The 21721-nt window shown below is 31.3% G+C and overlaps 2 protein-coding genes across 2 annotated transcripts; both read right to left on the bottom strand.

Moving 5' to 3' along the window:
* Positions 1 to 3949: 3949 nt before the first annotated feature.
* Positions 3950 to 9429, bottom strand: LOC100794084 (probable 2-carboxy-D-arabinitol-1-phosphatase). The gene is made up of 9 exons (XM_003539762.5): positions 8995 to 9429; positions 8802 to 8907; positions 6777 to 6993; positions 6554 to 6672; positions 6250 to 6348; positions 5553 to 5606; positions 5385 to 5483; positions 5056 to 5163; positions 3950 to 4644 (listed from the first exon to the last, which is right to left on the bottom strand). Exons 1-9 carry the CDS (start codon positions 9330 to 9332, stop codon positions 4276 to 4278), a joined length of 1509 nt encoding a protein of 502 aa, XP_003539810.1. The 5' UTR covers positions 9333 to 9429; the 3' UTR covers positions 3950 to 4275.
* A 3953-nt stretch (positions 9430 to 13382) lies between these two features.
* LOC100793564 (probable ribosome biogenesis protein RLP24) lies at positions 13383 to 16866 on the bottom strand. The gene is made up of 6 exons (XM_003539761.5): positions 16761 to 16866; positions 16537 to 16669; positions 15913 to 16023; positions 14170 to 14283; positions 13921 to 14057; positions 13383 to 13819 (listed from the first exon to the last, which is right to left on the bottom strand). The coding sequence occupies exons 3-6, from the start codon at positions 15991 to 15993 to the stop codon at positions 13645 to 13647; spliced, it is 507 nt and encodes a 168-aa protein (XP_003539809.1). The 5' UTR covers positions 15994 to 16023; positions 16537 to 16669; positions 16761 to 16866; the 3' UTR covers positions 13383 to 13644.
* Between the last annotated feature and the right edge of the window lie 4855 nt (positions 16867 to 21721).

Below are 21721 nucleotides of genomic sequence, written 5' to 3'. Positions count from 1 at the left end.
GCACAAGACTTGACATTGCTTATGCAGTTGGAATGTTAGGAAGATATCAGAGTAATCCAAGTATTGACCACTGGAGAGCTGCAAAGAAAGTGATGAGGCACCTCAAGGGACCAAAGATTACATGCTTATGTATAAATAAACAGACAATCTAGATGTGATTGGTTATTCAGACTCATACTTTACTGACTGTGTTGATTCTAGTAAATCAACATCTAGGTACATTGTCATGATTGTTGATGGAGTTATTTTTTGGAGTGTTAAGCAGACTTTGACTACTACTTCTACCATGAAAATTGAGTTTGTCTCTTGCTTTGAGGCTACATCACATGGTTTTCATTTCTGGGCCAAAGATAGTTGATACTATTTCAAGACCTTTGAGAATTTTTTGTAATAACTTAGCTACTGTCTCTATGGCTAAAAATAACAAAAGTGAAAGTCGAAGTAAGCACATCGACATTAAGTACTTAAAAGACAAGAAAGTGATCATTGAGCATATAAACATTGAGTTGATGATCATTGATCCTTTGATTAAGGGCATGTCACCGTTTAAATTCAAGGATCATGTAGAAAGAATGAGACTTGGTTTCACTTTATGATTGTATACATACAGGTTAGAGTTAAAACTTTTATATTATGATATCTTCTCATATTCAGGTGCACATTGATTTATTTGAGAAAAATTATGTTTTGGATCGAGAATAAACATTAGGTTTATTCATTAAGTTTTATTATCACTTTGAGTATACTATTTGAAAATTGAGCATATTGTAATACATGGATGATATTACTAGTTATAAGAGAAACTATCAATATGATTCATATATTCATTTCTTAAGAAGATTGAGCATTGATTTGTTTTAATCAATGAGTCAAAACATTTAGATCAAGTGAGAGAATGTAATAATTAAGAAGGTCAATTGCTTCATCAATTTTGGAGTTAAAAAATTAAATATTGAATAACTATTAATGAGTGATAATGACTACTAAATGATTTCTTGATAGTAAAATGTCTATATATAACACATGTATTTAGTCTTTGAACTCACATCTTTCTTTCATTTTTTGACTGATACACCACTACAAAGAGAGAGTGAGAGTTCAAAAAAATCAAGATAAGATAATTTTTTCATAGTAATGATTGAAAGTATAGTTTGATTTTTATTTTTCTACATTTGTTAATGACCTGAATTTCGTTTTACAATTTGTAACATCACATGTTAGAGATTTAAGTCTAACACACCATCCTACTACTAACCAAAGAATTGAATGATAATATTTTTGACCCTTTCCTTTTCTTTTATTATTCATTTTGAGTTTAGATCTTCGATCATCACCTAGATCCATATGTAGTGATGACTTTTGTTCATGTTCAAGAGGTTCATTAAATATTCTATACTGTATAATTGGTAATGATCAAAACTAAAAAAAAAAAAACACCTCATCTACTCGAGCATGTGTAGTTTAGTCTTGCGTCAATCTCCATCAATGAGTAAAAAAACTGCAAATATTAGATGAATCTTTGTTGCAAAGACAATTTAGAAGAAAAAAAGAAACCTTCTTTAGATGGTATTTTGGGTTGCTTTTTGGAAGATTGGTTAAGAGTTCATTTTCTTATTGGCAGACACTTGGATTAAATTTAATTGATGAGAGTGACACTTAAAATTCCGCCGTACCTTTTTTTTTTTTAACTCAAAATCTTCTTTCAGCATAAAAGATGATCTATATATCATATCTGACAGTGTCGGCAAAATCAACAACTAGTTCCGTGTGATGGGACGGATCAAATGATATATTCAATCATTGAATTTGAATAATGTAACCTTGGCGGAGTGACCAATCCATTGTTGAAACATGAAACCATCTGAAAGAGGTCTGATTCTAAATCTTTCAGTCAAAATTGATCAGGCAATGGCATCCCCATTCAAGAATTTTCGTGTCTAATAATAGTATCTGAGTAATTTGTGCAATCATGTCAACTAGGCTTTTGCAGCGTAAAGGAGGAAGACTCCATTGCAAATAAATAGTCTAACCCAATGACAAATTTTGCTCTAAAATATATAGGCTTAAATAAAGGAATTTTTACATCATTTATAAATATAATTAAATTAAAAAGTTAAAAAAACTGAACTTTTTTCACACATGACCCTGTATTTTGAGCGAATGCGTCAACAATCATTCGACGAAACTTGATGACAGGAAACAAAGATAACAAATTTTAAATTGTAGGAAACAATCACGAAGGAATTTTTTTTTAAAAAAAATTATAAAATTTAATTTTTTTTAAGAATATAAAATATATTTAAGTTAGAAAAATATTACAAAGATATATAAAGGTACAAAAATAGACCAAAGGCGCATTAATATGCTTCAACTACATTATTTAAAACGTGCAGCCAGTCGCCACTATTAGTAGTACTATTCCCCTTAACAATGGGGCAATGGGTGATAGTTAAATATCGCCTAACCTTATTTTTTCCTCCCATTTTATAACTACGTAATTTTAAATTGTTCTATTTTATGTTATTTGATATATATATATATATATATATATATATATATATATATATATATATATATATATATATATGATTCTATCTTTATTTTTTTAATATTTTAATTTTAACCAAATGAAATGAAAGGCAATTATAAATATGTTTTTTTATATTGCTCTCTAATCATTATTAGAATCTTATCTTAATAATCTACTCAATGAAAGTTGTTTTGAACAATTTTAAGGAATGAAATATTTGAGAAAAATCTTTTCTGATTCGCACAAACACTTCTAGAAGTGAATCCTGTGATTTACTTTGTGAATCACTAATGAAATACTTATCAAATTTCATGCTTTAAGGATGTATAGGATTATAGGAGTATGTGTTGAATTAGAAGATTCTCAATGGTCTTATAAACTTGTAATTGGATTTAATTTATTTGAAACTAAGTAACATATTGTCATTATTCTCTAATATGGGCCTAAATCTTTTGGATGAGGTCCATAATTAGGGGTACACAAAAATCGATTTGGTAAAAAAATTGAATCAGAGATCTATTATAATGGGTTTGGTTTTTAAATCCAAATTCATGAATAATTTCAATGAACTGAATCAGAATTGAAATGGTTTTAAAGAATTAGTCTAAAATTGAATTGGTTTGATTTTAAAGAATTGGTTCTAAATTGAATTGATTCAAAATTAATTTTAAATTAATTTTTAAAACAATTTGGTTAATTAAACCTCCGGTTAATCAAATTTCTTTTGTATAATAATCTAGTTTTTTTTCAAACCGATTTGAATGAAAACCGGTTCAATCCAAATCAGTTTTTCAGTGAATGACTGAATATTAAAAGTTACTGTAAATTATCAAAATAACACTATTTTATAAGATAACAAAGAAAAACTACAAAAAAACACGTATAGTAATACTAAGTGTAATCCTACAATTATTTTCCTATGATTATGAGTAGTATTTCACTTTACAGTGCCTACGGTATTTGCTGATTTCAGAGCAATGTGCAAACTTTTATAATATCATAACCATCAAAGCTTTGAAGGCATCTGCTTTCTTAGTTGGGAAGATGCACAAGGTGTGCGATGTTGCATATTGGTGGATCTTAAAGTATTCAATGAATTAATTAATATTACAAATGAACCTGTTTTCCCTTCCATATTTATGGATTTATATTATATAAAAAAGAAATATAGAACAGAGTTGCTTTCACTTATTATCTGTAAAGAGAGAAGAATAAAAAATACTAGACAGCACAACGTTTTTGCCATATTCATTGCCTTTAATTAATTCGTAATTCTTACGACCCACAACTTTTTTTGTTGTATCTTTTGAATAGTGGCATTATTATCTAATTAACCAGCAGCGGTTCTCTAATTTGTTTCTACACAGGAATATAGTCAGCAATCACCAAATAGTCTATAGCACCAATATTCTGAATTGCTATAAGAAAAGATTATATATATATATATATATAGCATTAGAAAAGATAAATACAGGAGAACTGACAATGTAATCTTGGATGTGAACTGCACACATCATCACACCAAGTAATATCTATATCTTTGAAGTGAAATACATTACGAGGAAGGCAAGCAAAACCGACAGTGTTGTCCCATTCCCAGGTCAACCCCATGACCATATAAGATTTCATTTTTACTATCATCATGCCTTAAAATTTCAACAATCATGACCACGTTAACCCTCTGAAACTCTTCAATTGAGTGCTGGGTGTCATTTCAATTCAATTTTGGAATCACAAGTTTACACTTAGAACTCTTCACCATCCTCTGTTGATCTTGTAATGGGTATGGACCATCTCCCCAAATGTGCAGTATAATTTATACACCTTATGACACCTTTCCCCTTAGGTCCATCAGGGAAGTCAACAACACTAACGCTCCCGGCGTCGAGATGAAATGATCCCAACCATTCTTTCGTCAAATTAAGGCAGTGCCCCATCAATGCTATGTGCTTTGCAGGATGACCAACTGCAACTACAACTTCTGTGTTCGATTCATCAATTTCATCCAACAGGGATTGCCAGGTTTTTCCAGATTGATCCCATAATGTTGTTCTCAATCCATCATCAACTCTATTTAACCACCCAGGTTGAAATGGCGGAAAATTGGATATATCCTGCAATAAATAAATAAAAGTTAGACAGAACATACTGACAATGCACACATAATCTGTTCACCAATCCTTGTTATTTAAGAAGAGTAGAAAAATGGATATCAAAATTACAAGCAGCTATTAGTACCAAACACTTGGAAAACCCTTTTGCTAGTTGTACTACTTAGTATATTGAATGGTCATAATTTTCTTCTAAATTTCATTGTCAAGTGATTATCATCATGTTTTTTTATTTTATTTTATCTATATCTTCAATTCTTACTTGCCAAATTCTTACGATCATTCCTTCCTTTGTCAAGATCATCCCAGTACAGAAAATACTCCATTAACTATATTGTCTATTCCTAAAATAAAATACGCCAACAAATGCTTAATCCACGCTTCCACATACAAACACATCTAAACATTACTTGCCATTTCGGATTGTTTGAAGAGAGTTTCAACATCAAAGTTCCCCATCTGCTTCATCTCAACATATCGAGGCACACAGTCAGCACCCAAGCAATCTGCAGCTTCTTGTACCTAAATTCATATCTAACAATTTAATTAGAGGAGAACAACAATGAATAGAAATAGAAAATCCAAATTCTCCAGTTCAGGCATACAACTCAACAGGTATATATAGATAGATAGATAGATGCAAATACTTGCAATTAATGGATTAAACTAGGAAATAGGAATTTGACATGATAGAACTAGGAATCTGGCATGATGAAACTATGTAGTACCAAGAGTGAGCCTACCTGGGAGATGATCGTGGCTGTCCCAACACAAGCTTTGTTAGGACTGCTAATTATGGAATTCACTTTTAAATCAAGAAGTAGCTCTGCAGATTTCTGGGACTGTTATACATGCAAAAGGTCAGATGAAATAACTTTTGCCCACTTATTTCTGATGATTGGATGCAGTACCTGTATGACTCCGAGCATGTTCAATGGTTGATCACCACCAAAAGGAAAAACATCCTGTTAACATAAGGTAGTTTGCTTAGAACCTCTGAGCCTGTATGTGAATAAATGCATTTGGAATCATGAACCAACTATCCCAAAACCTTAAGTTATTTAGAACTCTAAGCCACATGGTCGGCTATAATATAATATCACAAATGATGAACCAACTATTCCATACAAATGGTTTTATATCAAACACTTTCCATTTCAATGCAAATTTTAGAGCAATAAGCATTTTGATCAAATCTGAAGAAGAAGAAAAATAGAAATATGGTAAAGCAGGTAAAGCAACTGAACCATGTTAAAAACATATTGGAGTAAACATTAATTTTGGTCATACAACAATCACTTCCATAAATTTACCGTTTAAGTTTAAAAAAAATCACAACTTGCAAGAGATATTAGAATGAATCATAAAAACACTTGGTAAACTACTTATTAGTTAATATTTCAATTAATATTGCTTGGGGCTCATAGGAATGAACTTCACTGCCAGTATTAGAAAAGAAATAGCTCATAAAGGATAGAGTATCCCTTCGCACATCAGTTATAACTTTCATAGAAAAGGAATAAACAATAACTCAAGTTTTAGAACTTTAGCAGATGTTCCTTTGCTAGTTACAACTTGATCAAATACATTTTAGTCATTGCTTCATACCTCTGTATTTCCTTGCGTTGATCCATTACAAATAAGTATGATCCGCTTACTTGACTCTCTACCTCCAGATTTCCCACCAGCAATAGGTGAACCAGGGGTCTGCATTAATAATTCAATTCTGTTTGAAGAACAGCTTAAACTGTTGAGCACATTGTAATAAAAAACAACTTTTGTTTATAAAGAGGGAATAACACAATCTTCATCCACATCAACTTTGAAGTTCAGACCAGGGGATAACAAAGCCAGTCCCACATTTAACCTCAGCTAGTTCACTTTGTGGCATTGTACCCAGTAAATTATATACCTGATTTAAGCGGTTAAGGCAAATATGTGGAGACCCACCCTCAGATCTCGGGATGAAATCCAGCACACTAACACCACAATTGCTCTGAAGTAATGTTCTGAAATACTCGGGCCCCAAACCTGATTGTGAGGAATGGAAGAAAAGGTGGGCACATTATTCAAATTGACAAAATTTCAATCTTTTCTTTTCATCATAAAAATTTCCTAGAGGGAGAAACAGGTACCAATTGCTGTGCCAACAAGGGCCTGATTAACAGCATTGTGAGCAACCACAAGAACAGACCTGCTATCATGAGCTAAGATTCTAGTCCAGCAGCTTCTAGCACGTTCCCACAGCTCTCTAACTGGATAATGACCATCAATGATGAAATTTGCAGCATCCACCTGCCATTGGCGAAAAGCAGAACCAAATCTCTCTTTTCCTTCATGCTTCAACAGACCCTAAAGCAACAACAAGGTCATTCTCAACAAGTCACAAAGCCATACAACAGTACAACCACCATTTAAGTACTTAAAAAGAAACTAGTTCATTCAATGTGGCACCTTACAGATTAATTTTTTTTCAAAAAAGTCTCAATATTACAATCCTTCCATCCTTACAGATTAATTTTATCAATTTCATCTCGCAAAGTTCAAATTTTCAATATTTTAATTCTTCCATCCAAATAACAAAGGTAATACATGGAGTAGAAAGGTAAGAGCTTGTTTGGATTTTATTTTTTTCTTCCATGCCTTAAACCCTCATTATCCGGAAGCCAGTTTGAATCTTGACTAATCTAAGTTGAGCTTGGTGAACCCACTAAAGGATTCAAAGCTTTCCTAACTCTTATTTTTTTCCATACACGAGATTCAAGCCTAAGATATTGCTAATCACAAAAATGTCACCTTATTTTTACTTTCTTCTTCTCAAAGACTTGCACAACAAGTGGTGCAAACTACAAAATCTCGTTTTTACTATATCCTATATAAATCATTATCATCACGAAAACAAAATGAAAACAAGTTGACATTTTATAACCATATGTGAAAAGCAAAATGTTTACTTTAACCAAAGATGTTCTGTTACACAGTTTAATTTGTTTCTATCTCTTTCTTCTTGTCATATCAAATACATATTATATCTATCACTTTTCTCTATTATTTTTTCTCTCTCTAGGTGTATATTAGCATATAGGGTGTCCAAGAAACATTTCTCGTTTTCATATACTCTCACTATACAGATTTTTACTCTATCAAATTACTAGAAATCTTCCTAGATATGACTTTAGTAATTATTTATTACAAAAGTCAGTAACATAACCTTACTGTACAAGACATTTTATGATTGAACGACAGACGTTTTATAATTGGATGACACTGTAAAAAAACCTTTGTATTGGGAAACGTTTTAATAAAGTTCTTTATTTTTTTTAATTATGAGTTGAAACAAAAAAAGAAGGTTAAATGTCACTTTTGGTACATTAAGTTTTAGAAGTTTTATTTTGGTTCTTTATGTTTTCAAAAGTTTTATTTTAATACATTAAGTTTTAAAAGTTTGATTTTGATCCTTTATGTTATCGAAAATTTTATTTTGATCCTTTATGTTTTTGAAAGTTTCATTTTGATATTTTCTTCTAATTTCTATTAGCAAAAGTTAGTGTTCTGTTAATTTTTAAATAATTAATTTAAAATAGTACGGCTAAAAATCAAAGCAAAATCCAAAATCACCATTGCGATGTTAAATCTTAAGCTTCCCATCACCATTGGGACCCAGCATTTTTAATCTATGTTGGTGCTAGATCGTGGTGTGACTAAGGGGTGGCGCGATGGTATTATTTGGCGGATGAATGTTGTGAATCCAATTTGTTTGTTGATGATGACTGCAGTGTCAAGGAGGTTATAGATCTAAGTGAACGGTGATTGTACTGTTTATGTTGTGGTGGTTATAGAGTTTAGAGAAGTAAATGGTTGAATGAATTTTAAAAAGATAATGGCGTTTTTAGTTTTCACTATTTGAAATTAATTATTTTAAAATTTAAAGTTAATGATACACTCAAGTTTCTTAATAGAAATTAGAAGAAATAACTAAAACAAAACTTTTAAAAATATAAATAATAAAAATAAAACTTTTAAAACTTAAAGCATTAAAATGAAAATGAAACTTTTGAAAAGATAAAGGAGATGTAAGGAACTAGAACTAAAATGAAACTTCAAAAGAGACATTTAACCAAAAAAGAATGATAATTGTGTTAGGGTGGAGCATAGCATACTTGAAAGGAATACAAATCGATTTCCCTCAAATCATAGTCAGGGATGATAGGTTCGTGGCGAGGTCCCCAAATGATTTCAGCTGTTCTCTTGGATCGAGCCAAAGGACTAACAAAGAAGAAAATCTCAAGTCACAAGAAGTTATAATAACTAGCAATGCAAAAAAGCAATGGAAAGTGAAAAAGAAAAAGAAACCTGGCGAAGCATGCATCGAAGTGGTCGTCGATGAGCATTTGGCGCGAAGTCTCGGCCTGAGACTCACCCTTCTTGGTGAGAACCGAGAAATTGGAGCTTCCTTGGATCCTGCCTTCGGCGTTCCACGTGCTCTGGCCGTGCCTCACCAGAACCACCCTCTTCGCCGCCCTTATCAGAGGGAATGACACCGAAGAGTCCAATTCAGTGCCCTTCTCTTCTTTCTCCTGCACGCTGCTGATGGAGCATCTAACGACGACGTTTATGCTACTACGCTGCGGTGTGAGAGTGGGCTGAATATGTGCAGAAGAAGAACCACAGGCTCTTACCACCAAAAACATCTTACTATTTCACTTTGATTGAGTTCGGATCGGACTATGTTTTATGTTTTTATATATGGTTGCCGTTGCTTCTCTATCGCTCTGCGTGGAGGGAGATGCCAACGGAAAGACACGTGTCCCAACAACCAAATTCTATCTTAACTCAATTCTTTCTTTAAAAATTTAAAATATCTGGTGTCTCTTCTGTAAGCACACATACCATATGATAAATATATATCTAAATTAAAATACTCACGACCTATATCACGAGATCAAATTCAAGTATTGTGTCAATTATGAGTAGAGCAGCTAATAATTAATTACATTCACTTGTTATTATTTATCATTATAATGAATAAAGATAAAATGAAATATATATACTTGAAAACTAATAAATCCATGATCTTTGAATATATATACTTGATAAGTTGATTCTCATCAACAACAATGACTATAGGAGGGAAAGGTTGCATATTTGTTATTTCTATACCCCTTCAGGTCCTATTTAGCAATTGGAATTGTTAGCCCACTAAACAGAAGAAAATAGCATGTTAAGTACGAATGCAGAATTTTCTTCCTAGTATTTCCAAATACTTGTCATCATGACATGTTAAGTAAAGGGGAAAAGTCTGCAGTTGTTACCAACATACAACCTAAAGCACTGACTTCATCTTTAGGTATGAGAAGCTGGAGTCTTTGAAGTTAGAAAAGCAAGGAAAAAAATGCATGTTGTAAAGGATCATCTAGCACTCAAATAGGACCTATGAACCTGAATTGTTTTTTAAAGTCAATGGCAAACTATATCAAAGTGATTTCCTCAGACTGTACAATCTATACACTTAAAAAGATAAAACTAAAGGGTCATGACATGATTATGTCGCTGTATACGGCTTTTGTCAAGAGATCGAGTATCTAAATAGGCTGAAAGGAAATAACAATATTATCTAGCTAATAGATTATGAGGTACTCTCAACCTATTTATGTTATGAATATGATACATAGTAGTTCTTACTTTTAACTATTCTGTTTTATATTTCTCTTACCTAAACCATGTAGTGAATTCAGTCTTTGTTTTATGTCCCATGTCCCTCCTTTGGTAAAGAATAGGTTTGGTTCCCTCCGCTCTTATAAATACTAATTAGAAACTTTTACACTCCTAATGCCTGAAGCTGGAGGTTCTACTCTTTTCTAAGTATTCCTCTATATAGCTTGAATGAAAGAGACAATCAAGGACATGTCAGAAAGCAGTGCTTGTACTCTGCTTATAATTAATTTTCATGTTATAACTTCACATTTTCCTTTTTCTCTTATCTACATTGTCCAAGTGTACTACCAAATTCCATACCAATCATTTTGGGTAATTACCAAATTAGAGAGTGCAATAGAAAGCAGGAAAGCATACAAATTTTATCTAAGAAACAACAAAGATGACAAAAGAAACACTAATAAGAACTGTGGAAACTCGGAAACACTAAAAAAATAGCAGAAGAACCACTGATAAGAGTAGTACAACTAAATTTCACAAAATTTAAACAACTAAAGGCATGCAACTAAGTGGTAAATCACAGCAAGTTGAAATCTCCCACCCCCTCACTTCTGCTCACAAGTTTTAATATTTACTTGTGCATTGGATTTGCCAAGTTACTGAGATAGGAAATTAGTTATATCAATACCTCCAAACTCAAATCTTCTTGAGGCAATGTGGTGAACAACAGCATCAATTACTGGTGCCAACAATATGCGTGAAGCCACAAAGAAAGAAGAAACACTCAAACATCTATAACAACATACTTCATTCATAAACATATTTAAAAAATTATGATTGGACCAAGGCATGTAGAAACACTCAGGCATTCATTTGAGGTTTGATGTAAATAATAATAAAAATAAGGTAAAACTAAAAAAAACGAAGAGAAATGATAAAGGGAATAAGAGGAATGGAAATGTGAAAAAATAAACCACCTGCATGATGAGATATATTTTGTTCACTATTTCAACATTCTCCACCTGAATAACTACAACAACATCATCAGGTATGGGTTCTGAAAAAACTAAATAAACATGAGAAGGCATAACAAAAACCAATTATATAAATAAATAAAATGATAATGAAAAGGAAGATGGATAAGCAGAGAAAGACATAAATTTAAGTTTTAACTTGAAAAGCCTCTTTCACTTATGTCATGCTATTCATCCTTACTTTGCAATTAGCAACATCATTTGACCCTGCCATTTGCAAACTGAAAGTCTGATTGTAACACATAAATTAGAATAATGATAAAAAAAACACAACAATTTATTATAACTAACTTGTATTAAAATTGATTGAACAAATTAAAGTTATGTTGAAAAGGGGAAAATGTAAAAATTTTGTTAAATGTTATTCTATTTAACAATTCCAGTCTATTAAATAGAGCAATTTCGAACAAAAACACACACATTAACACTAATGTAAAATGCTAAGATTCCAAAGAATCATTCTTTCCCACAAATAAACAAAACACCCCTTTCCTTGCAATACTCCTTATAATACTTCAGCAATCAACTTTCTTTTCTGGGCTTTCCAAAGTATTCATTTGACCCAATAATTCATCAGAATTGTTGATACGTTCATGACTTAGATAATGAAGTATTTTAAAAAATTAAATGATTTAATTGAACTTTTGAATAATTGAGGTACCCAATTAAATTTTTAGTTGTAATCAAAACACCAATTATATAATTAAAAAAAAAAGGAGAAAATGAGAAAATAAAGGTTGGTTTTAGCGTTTAGGGGTTAACAACAATGGAAATGGTATTAGGACCTTGCAGTGAGGAGTGGGTGGGAGGATATTGATTAAAGGAGTAGAAGAAGAAGGTTCGAAATTCAAATGGTTTGTAATTGACATATGATAGTGAAGATTTGAGAGATAATTTTTAAAAGTAATTGAACAACTGACTGTGGTAGGAGAAGGACGATTTTATTAATACTATTGAATAGACGAAAACTTGTCGTGCTTATGTTAAGTCATCTAAAATTATGTTAAAATATTACCTAATATGATTTTGAGAAAAAATTTATATGTTGGTGTTATAAGTACTTTCAAAATAAATTCCATTTAAAATAAATTTTACAAACACTCGCGAACAACAAAAAATTTTAATTAGATGAAATCGATTACATATATCACATTATTCAATTCACTTCAATACCCAAAATTTGAAAATATTATTTACGGTAAAATAGTTGTTAACAGTGAAAATTTAATAAATCAAATTCTTAAAATGTATGACACTGTCGCATTAGCCTTTGAAATTTAAAAATTATAAAGAAATTCACAGAATTTTCATTATTTCATCTAAGTCTTTAATTTTAATAATTTATTGTTATTTTGATCCCTAAACATATGTTAATATTAATTTTTTTAATTGTGATAATATTATCATTTAAGTTACACATTTGTTTACCATACAAAAAGTTACACATTTTAAAAAAAAATTGAACTAATACAATTAACATAATACACTTTTAGCAATTTATTTAAAATTTTCTTATTATACACTTTTTTTTATCATTCACAATACTATACACTTTCAAACACTAAAACTATAGTTTCCTCACAGAAAATTAATTATATCTATAGACTGCATCTCTAATAAGAGATCTTATAAGAAAATCTTAACTTCAAGATCTGATCTACCTAATATCTATTATTAGAGCAGTATTAGAGCAAGATAATGAACCTTCATGTGTAGATCCAATTCTTATAAAAACAAAACTATTAAAATCTGCATCCATTTTAAAAAAAAAAAAATTTACCCTTTCCACAAAATTGATTTTAATCCAATTCTTGTAAGACTTAAAAAAATGATTTAAGATCTCAAAATAAGATCTACTATTGGAATAAAAAATAAAAAGATGTTGAGAATGATATGACATTACCAAATCCATCAAAAATATGACTAAGATGTCAAAATAGCATCTTCTATGTTCTAAATAGGCATTCATCAGTCAAATTAGTGAAGTACCTAGTATAAAGAACTTTTACTTACCTACAAATTTAACATTTGACTTGAGATTAACAGATTGAATACTCGAATAAGTCCAAGGCGACTTCTTGTTGGGCAACGTCTTTCTGCTTTGGTTTATATAATAGTTCACTGTCGCACAGGACTATTATTGTGTCCAAAAACAATATCACTAACATATTTTCAACGGCCAAAACTTTTGTTTCAAAATCGCATCATTCACATGTCGGATCAGCAATGAACCAACTTGTAATTTGGACAACGAATCCACCTATGAAGCACAAAATCACAAAACTGGGGTTGAAAGTGCAGCATTGACATGACATCACTCTTCCATGGGATGATTGTCCTCTGATTGTTGTTGAGAAACCCCAACTTTGATCTTGGGTAAAGTGAGAGAAGGGTCCTTTTGAAGCACAGATGGAGCTTTGACCAGACTTATGCCCTGCTCCAACTCCCTAGCTGCCTCCATTTGCAGCTTCTGCTTCTTGCCTTTCATCCTACGAGAGATTTCGCAAAATGTCAGCTAAGAGCAAAAAGAAAACACATGGTACTTATAAAACTTTCAGATTAAAATAAAAAGATGGAGTCAAAGAATAACCTATTCTTATGGTGTTTCTCCTCCCTGGTGACTCTGATTTTATCAATCTTTGGAATGGCCTTGAGGACATTCTCAGCAAGATTCCTGTCATATCTCTCAGGTCTGTTTCGCTTTCTCTCAAACTCAAAGGTCGAGTCCTGAAACAGCATGTAAATATAATAATGCTGAAGCTTCTCCAAACCAAGACAGTAGTAAACAACACATGTATAAGACCATGACAGAAAGGCAAACAAAGTTAATTTCATTTACCTGTGTCATATCCTTTCCATGCACTCGTCTATATGCCTTTGTCCATTTTACTTTCCGAGGGTTCCTCTTCATTTTAAAGTTTTTGTGGCATTTAGATCTACAAAACCGAAAAATCTGAAGAACAGTTGTCAGAAACCTGAATTACATGTGTCATGTGAAGTGGAGTGGATCTATGAACATACATAATAATTCATTACTCTTGGGTGTCTACCAGTTACCATAGCCAAAATGTTATGGCGGGATAGCATGATGCAAGATGGCCACAATTTTAAATATTATAATACAAACTAATAATTTATACTACACATATAAATACTCAAAAAGTTGAAGAAATTCATGATAAATAATAAATCATAGTTACACACAATCACTATAAATCTAGGAACAACAATAACATAGTAATGATGTAAAAAATGAAGATGATGGTAAAAGAAAAAGAATATAACAAATTAGATAAAAGTTGGCCAAATGTGAACTAAGAAGTTTAAATAACCCAAAGAAGAAGAATGGAAGACAAGGAAAAAAATACTCCTGTAAAGTCTAAAGGAACAGAGGTCAACAAACAAAGGCAACTTTTTGTGGAATGGTCAAGGAAGAAGGGTTTCAAATCCTATTATGTTTCTGAAGCAAAAAATGCTTTATAAAATGAGGGAGAAATCACAAATTTATCCAAAACGACTTTAGGAACAAAAAGAGGTTTTTGAACTTGAAGCTTATATCATGGTAAACCCGCTATTTGACTGCTATTGCAATTTTGCAAACCCTATTAAAATCACTCCCCTATGGTGCACTACTGACTATTATGTCTATGCTAATTACAGATGAAAATGAAATAGTGATAATCAAGGAAATTGGTTGGAGATATAAACAATCAATTCAAGCATAAGACACAGATTTACTGAGTCCTTCCATGTCTGTACATTGTAGAAGATTACGGTAGACAGTCAGGTCAAGACCAAAGACCCTAAAATCTCAAACCACAGCATAGACTAAAGATAAGTAGTGCTTCTAAACTAAGGTGGAAGACTGCAGCTTTAGATAGTAGCTAGCTGCTATAGTGGTTGAGCCTCACTTCCAGATTCCTTAATTGATCCAACTAGAGCAACCAATCCGTAACTAATAGTTCTATAGTTGCAAGAACACAAACAAACCAATGCATATATAGGGTTGAAAACAAGTCTAGTGACTAGTCAAGTCAAACCTAGCTCAACTAAACAAGATTTGGTTTGTTTCAAATTTCAAAACTGAGTTTTATATGAATCAATTTTTTCAACTCATGTCCAACACAATTTCAGTTCATAAACTGTTTGGTTCAGTTCAAGAACTGAAATTACATGAACCAAGAGTCAAAATAAGATAGGTTACATAAATATTATCAACCATTCTCTCTCTCTCTTTCTCTAACTCACTGACACAGAGATGTACACATGTCACTAGGTGTATCCCTGTATAGTTTAGTTTGTGTTTGGTTTGTTTTGTGGTTAGGACAACTTTCAAGACACCTTGACAGAAAAGCTTGAGTCTTGTTGGGTTGGATCAAACCTCAATTTGAGCATTTCAAAAATGAAAACAAGCACACTATTAATCTTCAGCTCAAGTTTGACACATTTAATTGATGAACCAAGTTCATCAAGCAAACTAACGAGTCAGGTCTCAATGTAATTTTAAGTTAGTTCAGTTCTGTTTCATCCCTAAGCACATAGATAAGACTTACAAGGAGAGTGGTGTAAGAAATGAGCTTACCTTTGCATCATTACGAACAAACTGGATTCCATGTCCAGGGTATATGGTAGAAGAACAGAACCAACACTTCTCCAATCTCATTGCACCTCAAGAGACCAAGGCAACACTTCTCTACAAAAAAAAAATGACCAAAAGAGAAACAAAAAATTAAACAACAACAACCATAAGAGATTCAATATTATTATAGACAAATAATACCAGTATCTACAATCTACTTATATGATGAAAATGTCAATACAAAGATATAAGCCAGCAGAACAATGGGGATATATGGTTGATCTAGTTGTAAAGGAAGAAGAAAAGGAGGGAAAGATCGCAGTTCGAATTCCACTAACAAAAACTGACAATATTAACAATCAACATTTACCGATAAAAAAATAAAGTCAGCAGAACAATTATTTAAGAGAAAAAAAAAAACCTAAGGAAACACTAAAATATCAACGAAAGCAATAGACATAAACTGGTATTATAGTTAGAATACGTAGTGAACAGCAAAGAAAATCCTGCAGCAACAATTTTTCAAGCAAACACTTAACAACGAAACTGAAATTCTAAATTATTGTTTGCGCGTTAATTGATCACTGAATTTAGAAGAAGAAAAAAAAGACAAAAGAAGGGGAGAACCTGCTGAACAGTGATCGGTGGAAGAAGTAGTTTGAGGCGAAAATGAGAATGAGTGAAGACGTTAAACAGAGAAATAGGTGGCCGCCACGGCTATTCACGTTTCGAGGGTTGCAGGCCGTGAGCCAGTGAGAATCTGAAAATAGGGATTGATAAATAAATAAAATATAGATAGAGAGAAATTAAATCTAAAAATTACTATAAGGGGGTGTATTGGATTAAGATACCAATGAGTTGTTGCACCTCTTGGTGGATGCTATGAATAGGGGATTGCGTGATGCCAATGGGTCACTTAGCAAACAAAATGTAGAACGAATAATACTTCCTCAACTCAATGCAAAAACTAAATTCCCTAAAACTTATAGTCATTATTTGAGTCGGATGAAGTGGTTTCGAAACCAGTATAACATGATGTCAACCCTTATGCGCAACAACTCTGGCTTTGGATGGGACCCAATTGGAAAAACTTTCACTGCTCATGAGGATGTATGGAAAGATTACTTAAAGTGAGCTAAGTTCATAATCTTTTAAATATATTAATAGTTATAAATTTAGTAAATTATAATATTTGTAGTATATTAACAATGATTTTTTTTTTAGTCCCACCTAAGTCACAGCAAACTTCGAGGAAAAAGTATGGTTGATTATGAGTATTTGAAGATCGTTGTTGGGGGTGGAGTTTCTAGCGGGAATAATTCTATATCAGTCGATCCAGATGATACTGATGCAACAACTTTTGAGCCAGAAAATAGAACTGTTGGGATAGAAGAATTTTCATATAATCCTAATAGTGATACATTCATAACACCAAATAACTATGAACCAGCATATCAGCCTCCATCACCAAACCAACCAAGTCCACCATCCCACCCCCCTTTAGATTCAGAGGTTCCCATAGAAAAACAAAACTGTCACAAGCGAAGGAGATCCGAGTATGGAGGGAGTTCAAGCGCTGTTGGGATCAACAATCAAGGCAACGTTCTGGAAAATCTTTCTGTTGGCATTGGGACTATTGCTGTGAATTTTGAAAAAATATCCAACATGATGGAGAAAAGAGAAAAAGATAGAGATAGAGATAGAGAGCTCGAGGGTATTATTTGGGATGTTATAAAAGAAATTCCAAATTTGGATGACATAACGCGTTTCAAGACAGCTGAATTGTTAAATACTAAAGCAAAAAAGGATTTTTTTTCTTGAAGATGTCACCGGAAGAACGCTCATCTTGGATAAACTTTAAGTTAGGGAATAATTAATATTTTGATCATCTATTATTAACATATTATTTTAAACATCGTGAGTTTGTTGAACTATATCTTTTGGGTCTCTATTTTGGTTGAAGTATTTGGTTTGTTTTTTGGTCGAACTATTATGGTTGTATTTTGGTTGAAATATTTGGTTTGTTTTTTGGTCGAACTATTATGGTTGAAGTATTTAGGTTATATATTTTGTGAAATTGTTGTGGTTAAACTTTAGTTATATTTATTTTATATATGAATTTGTATTAACTTTGATATTGACTTATAACCATGACCATGACATAAAGAACGAAGAAATGGATGGAGATATATATAATGAAGATACAAATGATGAAGATATAGATGACGAGGAAACAAATGAAGAATTTTATGAAGCCACATACACATATGTGATGGCAATTTATGCTTTAATAGATATATTAAATCAGTTTTTGAATATGATGCGTGGTGAACATATTGAACGTCCATTAACTCGACGACAAATTACTAGTCGGGGATATGACTATATACACAAAGCATTAAACGATGATCTTGCAATCTTTCGACAAGCATATAGGATGTATCCTGATGTATTTCGAAAGTTGTGCACGATTATAAGAGAAAAAACACCTTTGGAGGATACAAGATTTATTTGTGTTGAAGAAATGCTTGCATCATTCCTACAGATTGTCGGCCAGAACACTCGATATTGTGTAATCCGCAATACATTTGGCCGATCACAATTAGCTACAAGTGAAAATTTCCACAAGATTTTGAAAGTTCTGAACTCATTAGCACCTGATTTAATGGTTAGACCAGGCTCAACTGTGCCTGCAAAAATAAGGGAAAGCACAAGGTTTTATCCTTATTTTAAGGTATGTGATCATTATCTAATTATAACAAAATTATAATTATAATTGTGATTATTATAATAATATTTATGATTATTGATACACACACTTTAGGATTGCATTGGAGCTATTGATGGTACACATATTCCCGCATCAGTAAAAGGACGAGATGTAAGCAGTTATCGTGATCGTCATGGAAATATATCACAAAATGTATTAGCTGCTTGTAACTTTGATTTGGAATTCATGTACGTTCTTAGCGGGTGGGAGGGTTCAGCACATGATTCCAAGGTGTTAAGTGATGCTTTGGCAAGGAAGAATGGACTTAAAGTGCCCCAAGGTAAGTATTATCTAGTGGATTGTGGATTTCCTAATCGACGCAAATTTTTAGCCCCATATCGAGGTGTACGATATCATCTACAAGATTTTGCAGGTCACGGTAATGACCCTGAAAATGAAAAGGAATTATTTAATCTTCGGCATGCATCCTTAAGGAATGTGATTGAGAGGATATTTGGTATTTTTAAATCGCGGTTCACAATTTTTAAGTCAGCACCTCCATTTCTATTTAAAACACAAGCAGAGCTTGTGTTGACATGTGCAACACTTCATAATTTTCTTCGCAAAGAATGTCGTTCTGATGAATTTCCAGTGGAACCTACTGACGAGTCTTCATAAAGTATTAATCTTTTTCATTCACTTTTGTAACTTCCGTTATTTTTTTGTTTAAAATGTATTAATCTTTCAAAATCTTAAAAATCCATAAAGTACTTTGAAATCTTTAAAAATCTGTGTTAGAAATCCATTAAAATCTTGGGTTAAGAATCCTGATTGTAAAAAGTCTTTTAAAAAAAATCTTTTAAAATCCCACAAAATCAATACAATCCCACATAATCTTTTAAAATCTTCAAGATTGTTTTTGTCAAAATATTCTCTCAAAATCCCAATCCAATACACCCCCGTAAATCTCAAATTCTTTCTTTTGTTTATAATAAATTAATAATAATAATTTGAATTTAATTTAAATTTCCTAATAGTATAAAAGGTCAGGACAAAATAGGATAAGATCAATAAGATAATTATCTATGGTTGTAATAAGTTATTTGATATACTAATATGATATACTTTTCTTTTTTTCTTTTACCAAAAGATATACTTTTCTTATCAGTTTTTTTAATTTTATTATAAAATTTTTGTATTGAAGATCCATTGGTATTAAACTTAATAAAGTGAAACTGTGTTTTTGTATGTATTATAAATAAATTATTTTTATTCATATGTGTCGAACTCAAATATCAAGTAATTTAAATTGATAAAATAAAAACTAATATTTTGTAAATTTGAGATAAAACTCTAACACGAGATCCTATTTAAGGAAATTGAATCTAATTTTATCCGGATCTAATAATATAAACATACTTTAAAATAATTATTATAAAAATAATTTTTTTAATTGTACAACATTTCAATAATTTTATATGGAATTTGTTTCTTTTTTTTTCTCTTTCTCTTATTGGCATTCGAACTTCTCACATAAGATAAATATCAAACTCATAATCATATATTTAAGAAATAAGGTTATTCGCGACCATGCTATATTGATCAAATGTTAATAGTTTTATGATGAAATGATTGTGTAGAAGATATTTAGACTATTAACATATTTTCAGTAATTTTATTAAAACAATCAAAAATAAATAAATATTGGTTATATAATTTTAGTTCTACTTATAGTACTATATTTATCAATATAAACAATTTTTTAATAAATCCATTTTTAATTTGTAAACTATAAAAAAAATTTAAATATTTTTTTTGTCTATACATTCATTCTAACACATTATTTATTAGTGGTTCAAATTTATTAAAAAAATCAATATTTAAAATTTAATTCATTAAGTAAAAAGTAAAGTCATAGAATTTTATAATTTTCAATTAATTTTAATTAATTTTATGACCTCAAATTATTATACTTTATATGTTGGTATATACCAATTAATTGTATCATATTTTAATTTAGGCAGCTTTAAATACTTTTTAGTCCTTGTAATTTAGTATTTTTTATTTTCTATTCTTGTAAAATTATTTTTTTATTTTTAATTCTTGTAAATTATGTTTGTTTTATTTTTTATTCTTAACACATTTTAGATAGTGTCTTGAACAGTGATCAAAATTTTATCTAAAGTACTATAATAATGATAAAAAAATAAAATAAACATAATTTTTAAGGACTAAAAAAATATTTAAGCCTCTTATTTAATTTGCACAACTTAAAACTAGACTCTTTCTGGATTGCATCTCTCCAGCCCAATTTTTTCTCACATACCTATTCAGCCCATGTCAAAAAGTAATGTATTTTATATATATATATATATATATATATATATATATATATATATATATATATATATATATATATATATATATATATATATTTAATGAATTCCTTTTTAAATTTAAATATATCAAATATTGTCAAAAAATATTTTTATTTTATTTTATACTCCCCCCAGAAAAAATCTATGTTTTATGTACCAAGAAAAATCTCTACGATTATACACAAAAATAGAAAAATCAGTGAAACTGGACCCAAAGAGATTTGTTTTTTTTTTTTTTTACAAACCGGAAGAGGTGATTTCCATTATACTCAACCCACCTTGGGGTGGGCGGGGTGCCCCACCCCTTTATTCCCCCTCGGGGGCCCTAGGAGCAAGATCTGAAAAAGGAAGATTTGCTTTTGGCCCCCCACAGGAGTTTGCTTTTACCCCCCCAATTATTTTTTTAAAAATTTTCCCAAAACCTTCCTTTTCCCCCCAATTTAAAAAAGGAAAAAAACCATTTTTGTGTGGCCCCTTAGGGAAAAAGGAAAAAAAAAACCGGGGCAAAACCCTTTTTTTTTTTTTTTTCCCCCCCCCCCCCTTAGAAAAAAACAAAAAAGGGAAATTTTTGGAGGGGGAATATGGGGGGTTGGGGGAAAAAAAAAAAAAACCCGGGGAAACCCCATAATTTTTTTTTGGTGCGCAAGGGGGGAGAAAAAAAAAAAAAATATAGGGGGGGGGGGGGGTGTTTTTTTTTTCTAAAAGGGGGAAAAAAAAAAAAAGC

The sequence above is a fragment of the Glycine max genome, chromosome 12 (assembly GCF_000004515.6).
Source record: "Glycine max cultivar Williams 82 chromosome 12, Glycine_max_v4.0, whole genome shotgun sequence".
Lineage (NCBI taxonomy): Eukaryota > Viridiplantae > Streptophyta > Magnoliopsida > Fabales > Fabaceae > Glycine > Glycine max.
Note: the sequence above shows the minus strand (reverse complement) of the source record. Positions and strands in the feature narration are given on the sequence as shown.

What these genes read in the sequence shown, in the direction of transcription:
- LOC100794084 (XM_003539762.5), bottom strand. Translation starts at nt 9,332, where the DNA reads ATGTTTTTGGTGGTAAGAGCCTGTGGTTCTTCTTCTGCACATATTCAG. An exon ending in CAACGCAAGGAAATACAGAG is followed by an intron (nt 5,607 to 6,249) that starts GTATGAAGCAAT and finishes TTATGTTAACAG; the next exon opens with GATGTTTTTCCTTTTGGTGG. An exon ending in TCTTCAAACAATCCGAAATG is followed by an intron (nt 4,645 to 5,055) that starts GCAAGTAATGTT and finishes TATTTATTGCAG; the next exon opens with GATATATCCAATTTTCCGCC.
- LOC100793564 (XM_003539761.5), bottom strand. Translation starts at nt 15,993, where the DNA reads ATGAGATTGGAGAAGTGTTGGTTCTGTTCTTCTACCATATACCCTGGA. An exon ending in ATGGAAAGGATATGACACAG is followed by an intron (nt 14,058 to 14,169) that starts GTAAATGAAATT and finishes ATGCTGTTTCAG; the next exon opens with GACTCGACCTTTGAGTTTGA. An exon ending in GAGAAACACCATAAGAATAG is followed by an intron (nt 13,820 to 13,920) that starts GTTATTCTTTGA and finishes AATCTCTCGTAG; the next exon opens with GATGAAAGGCAAGAAGCAGA.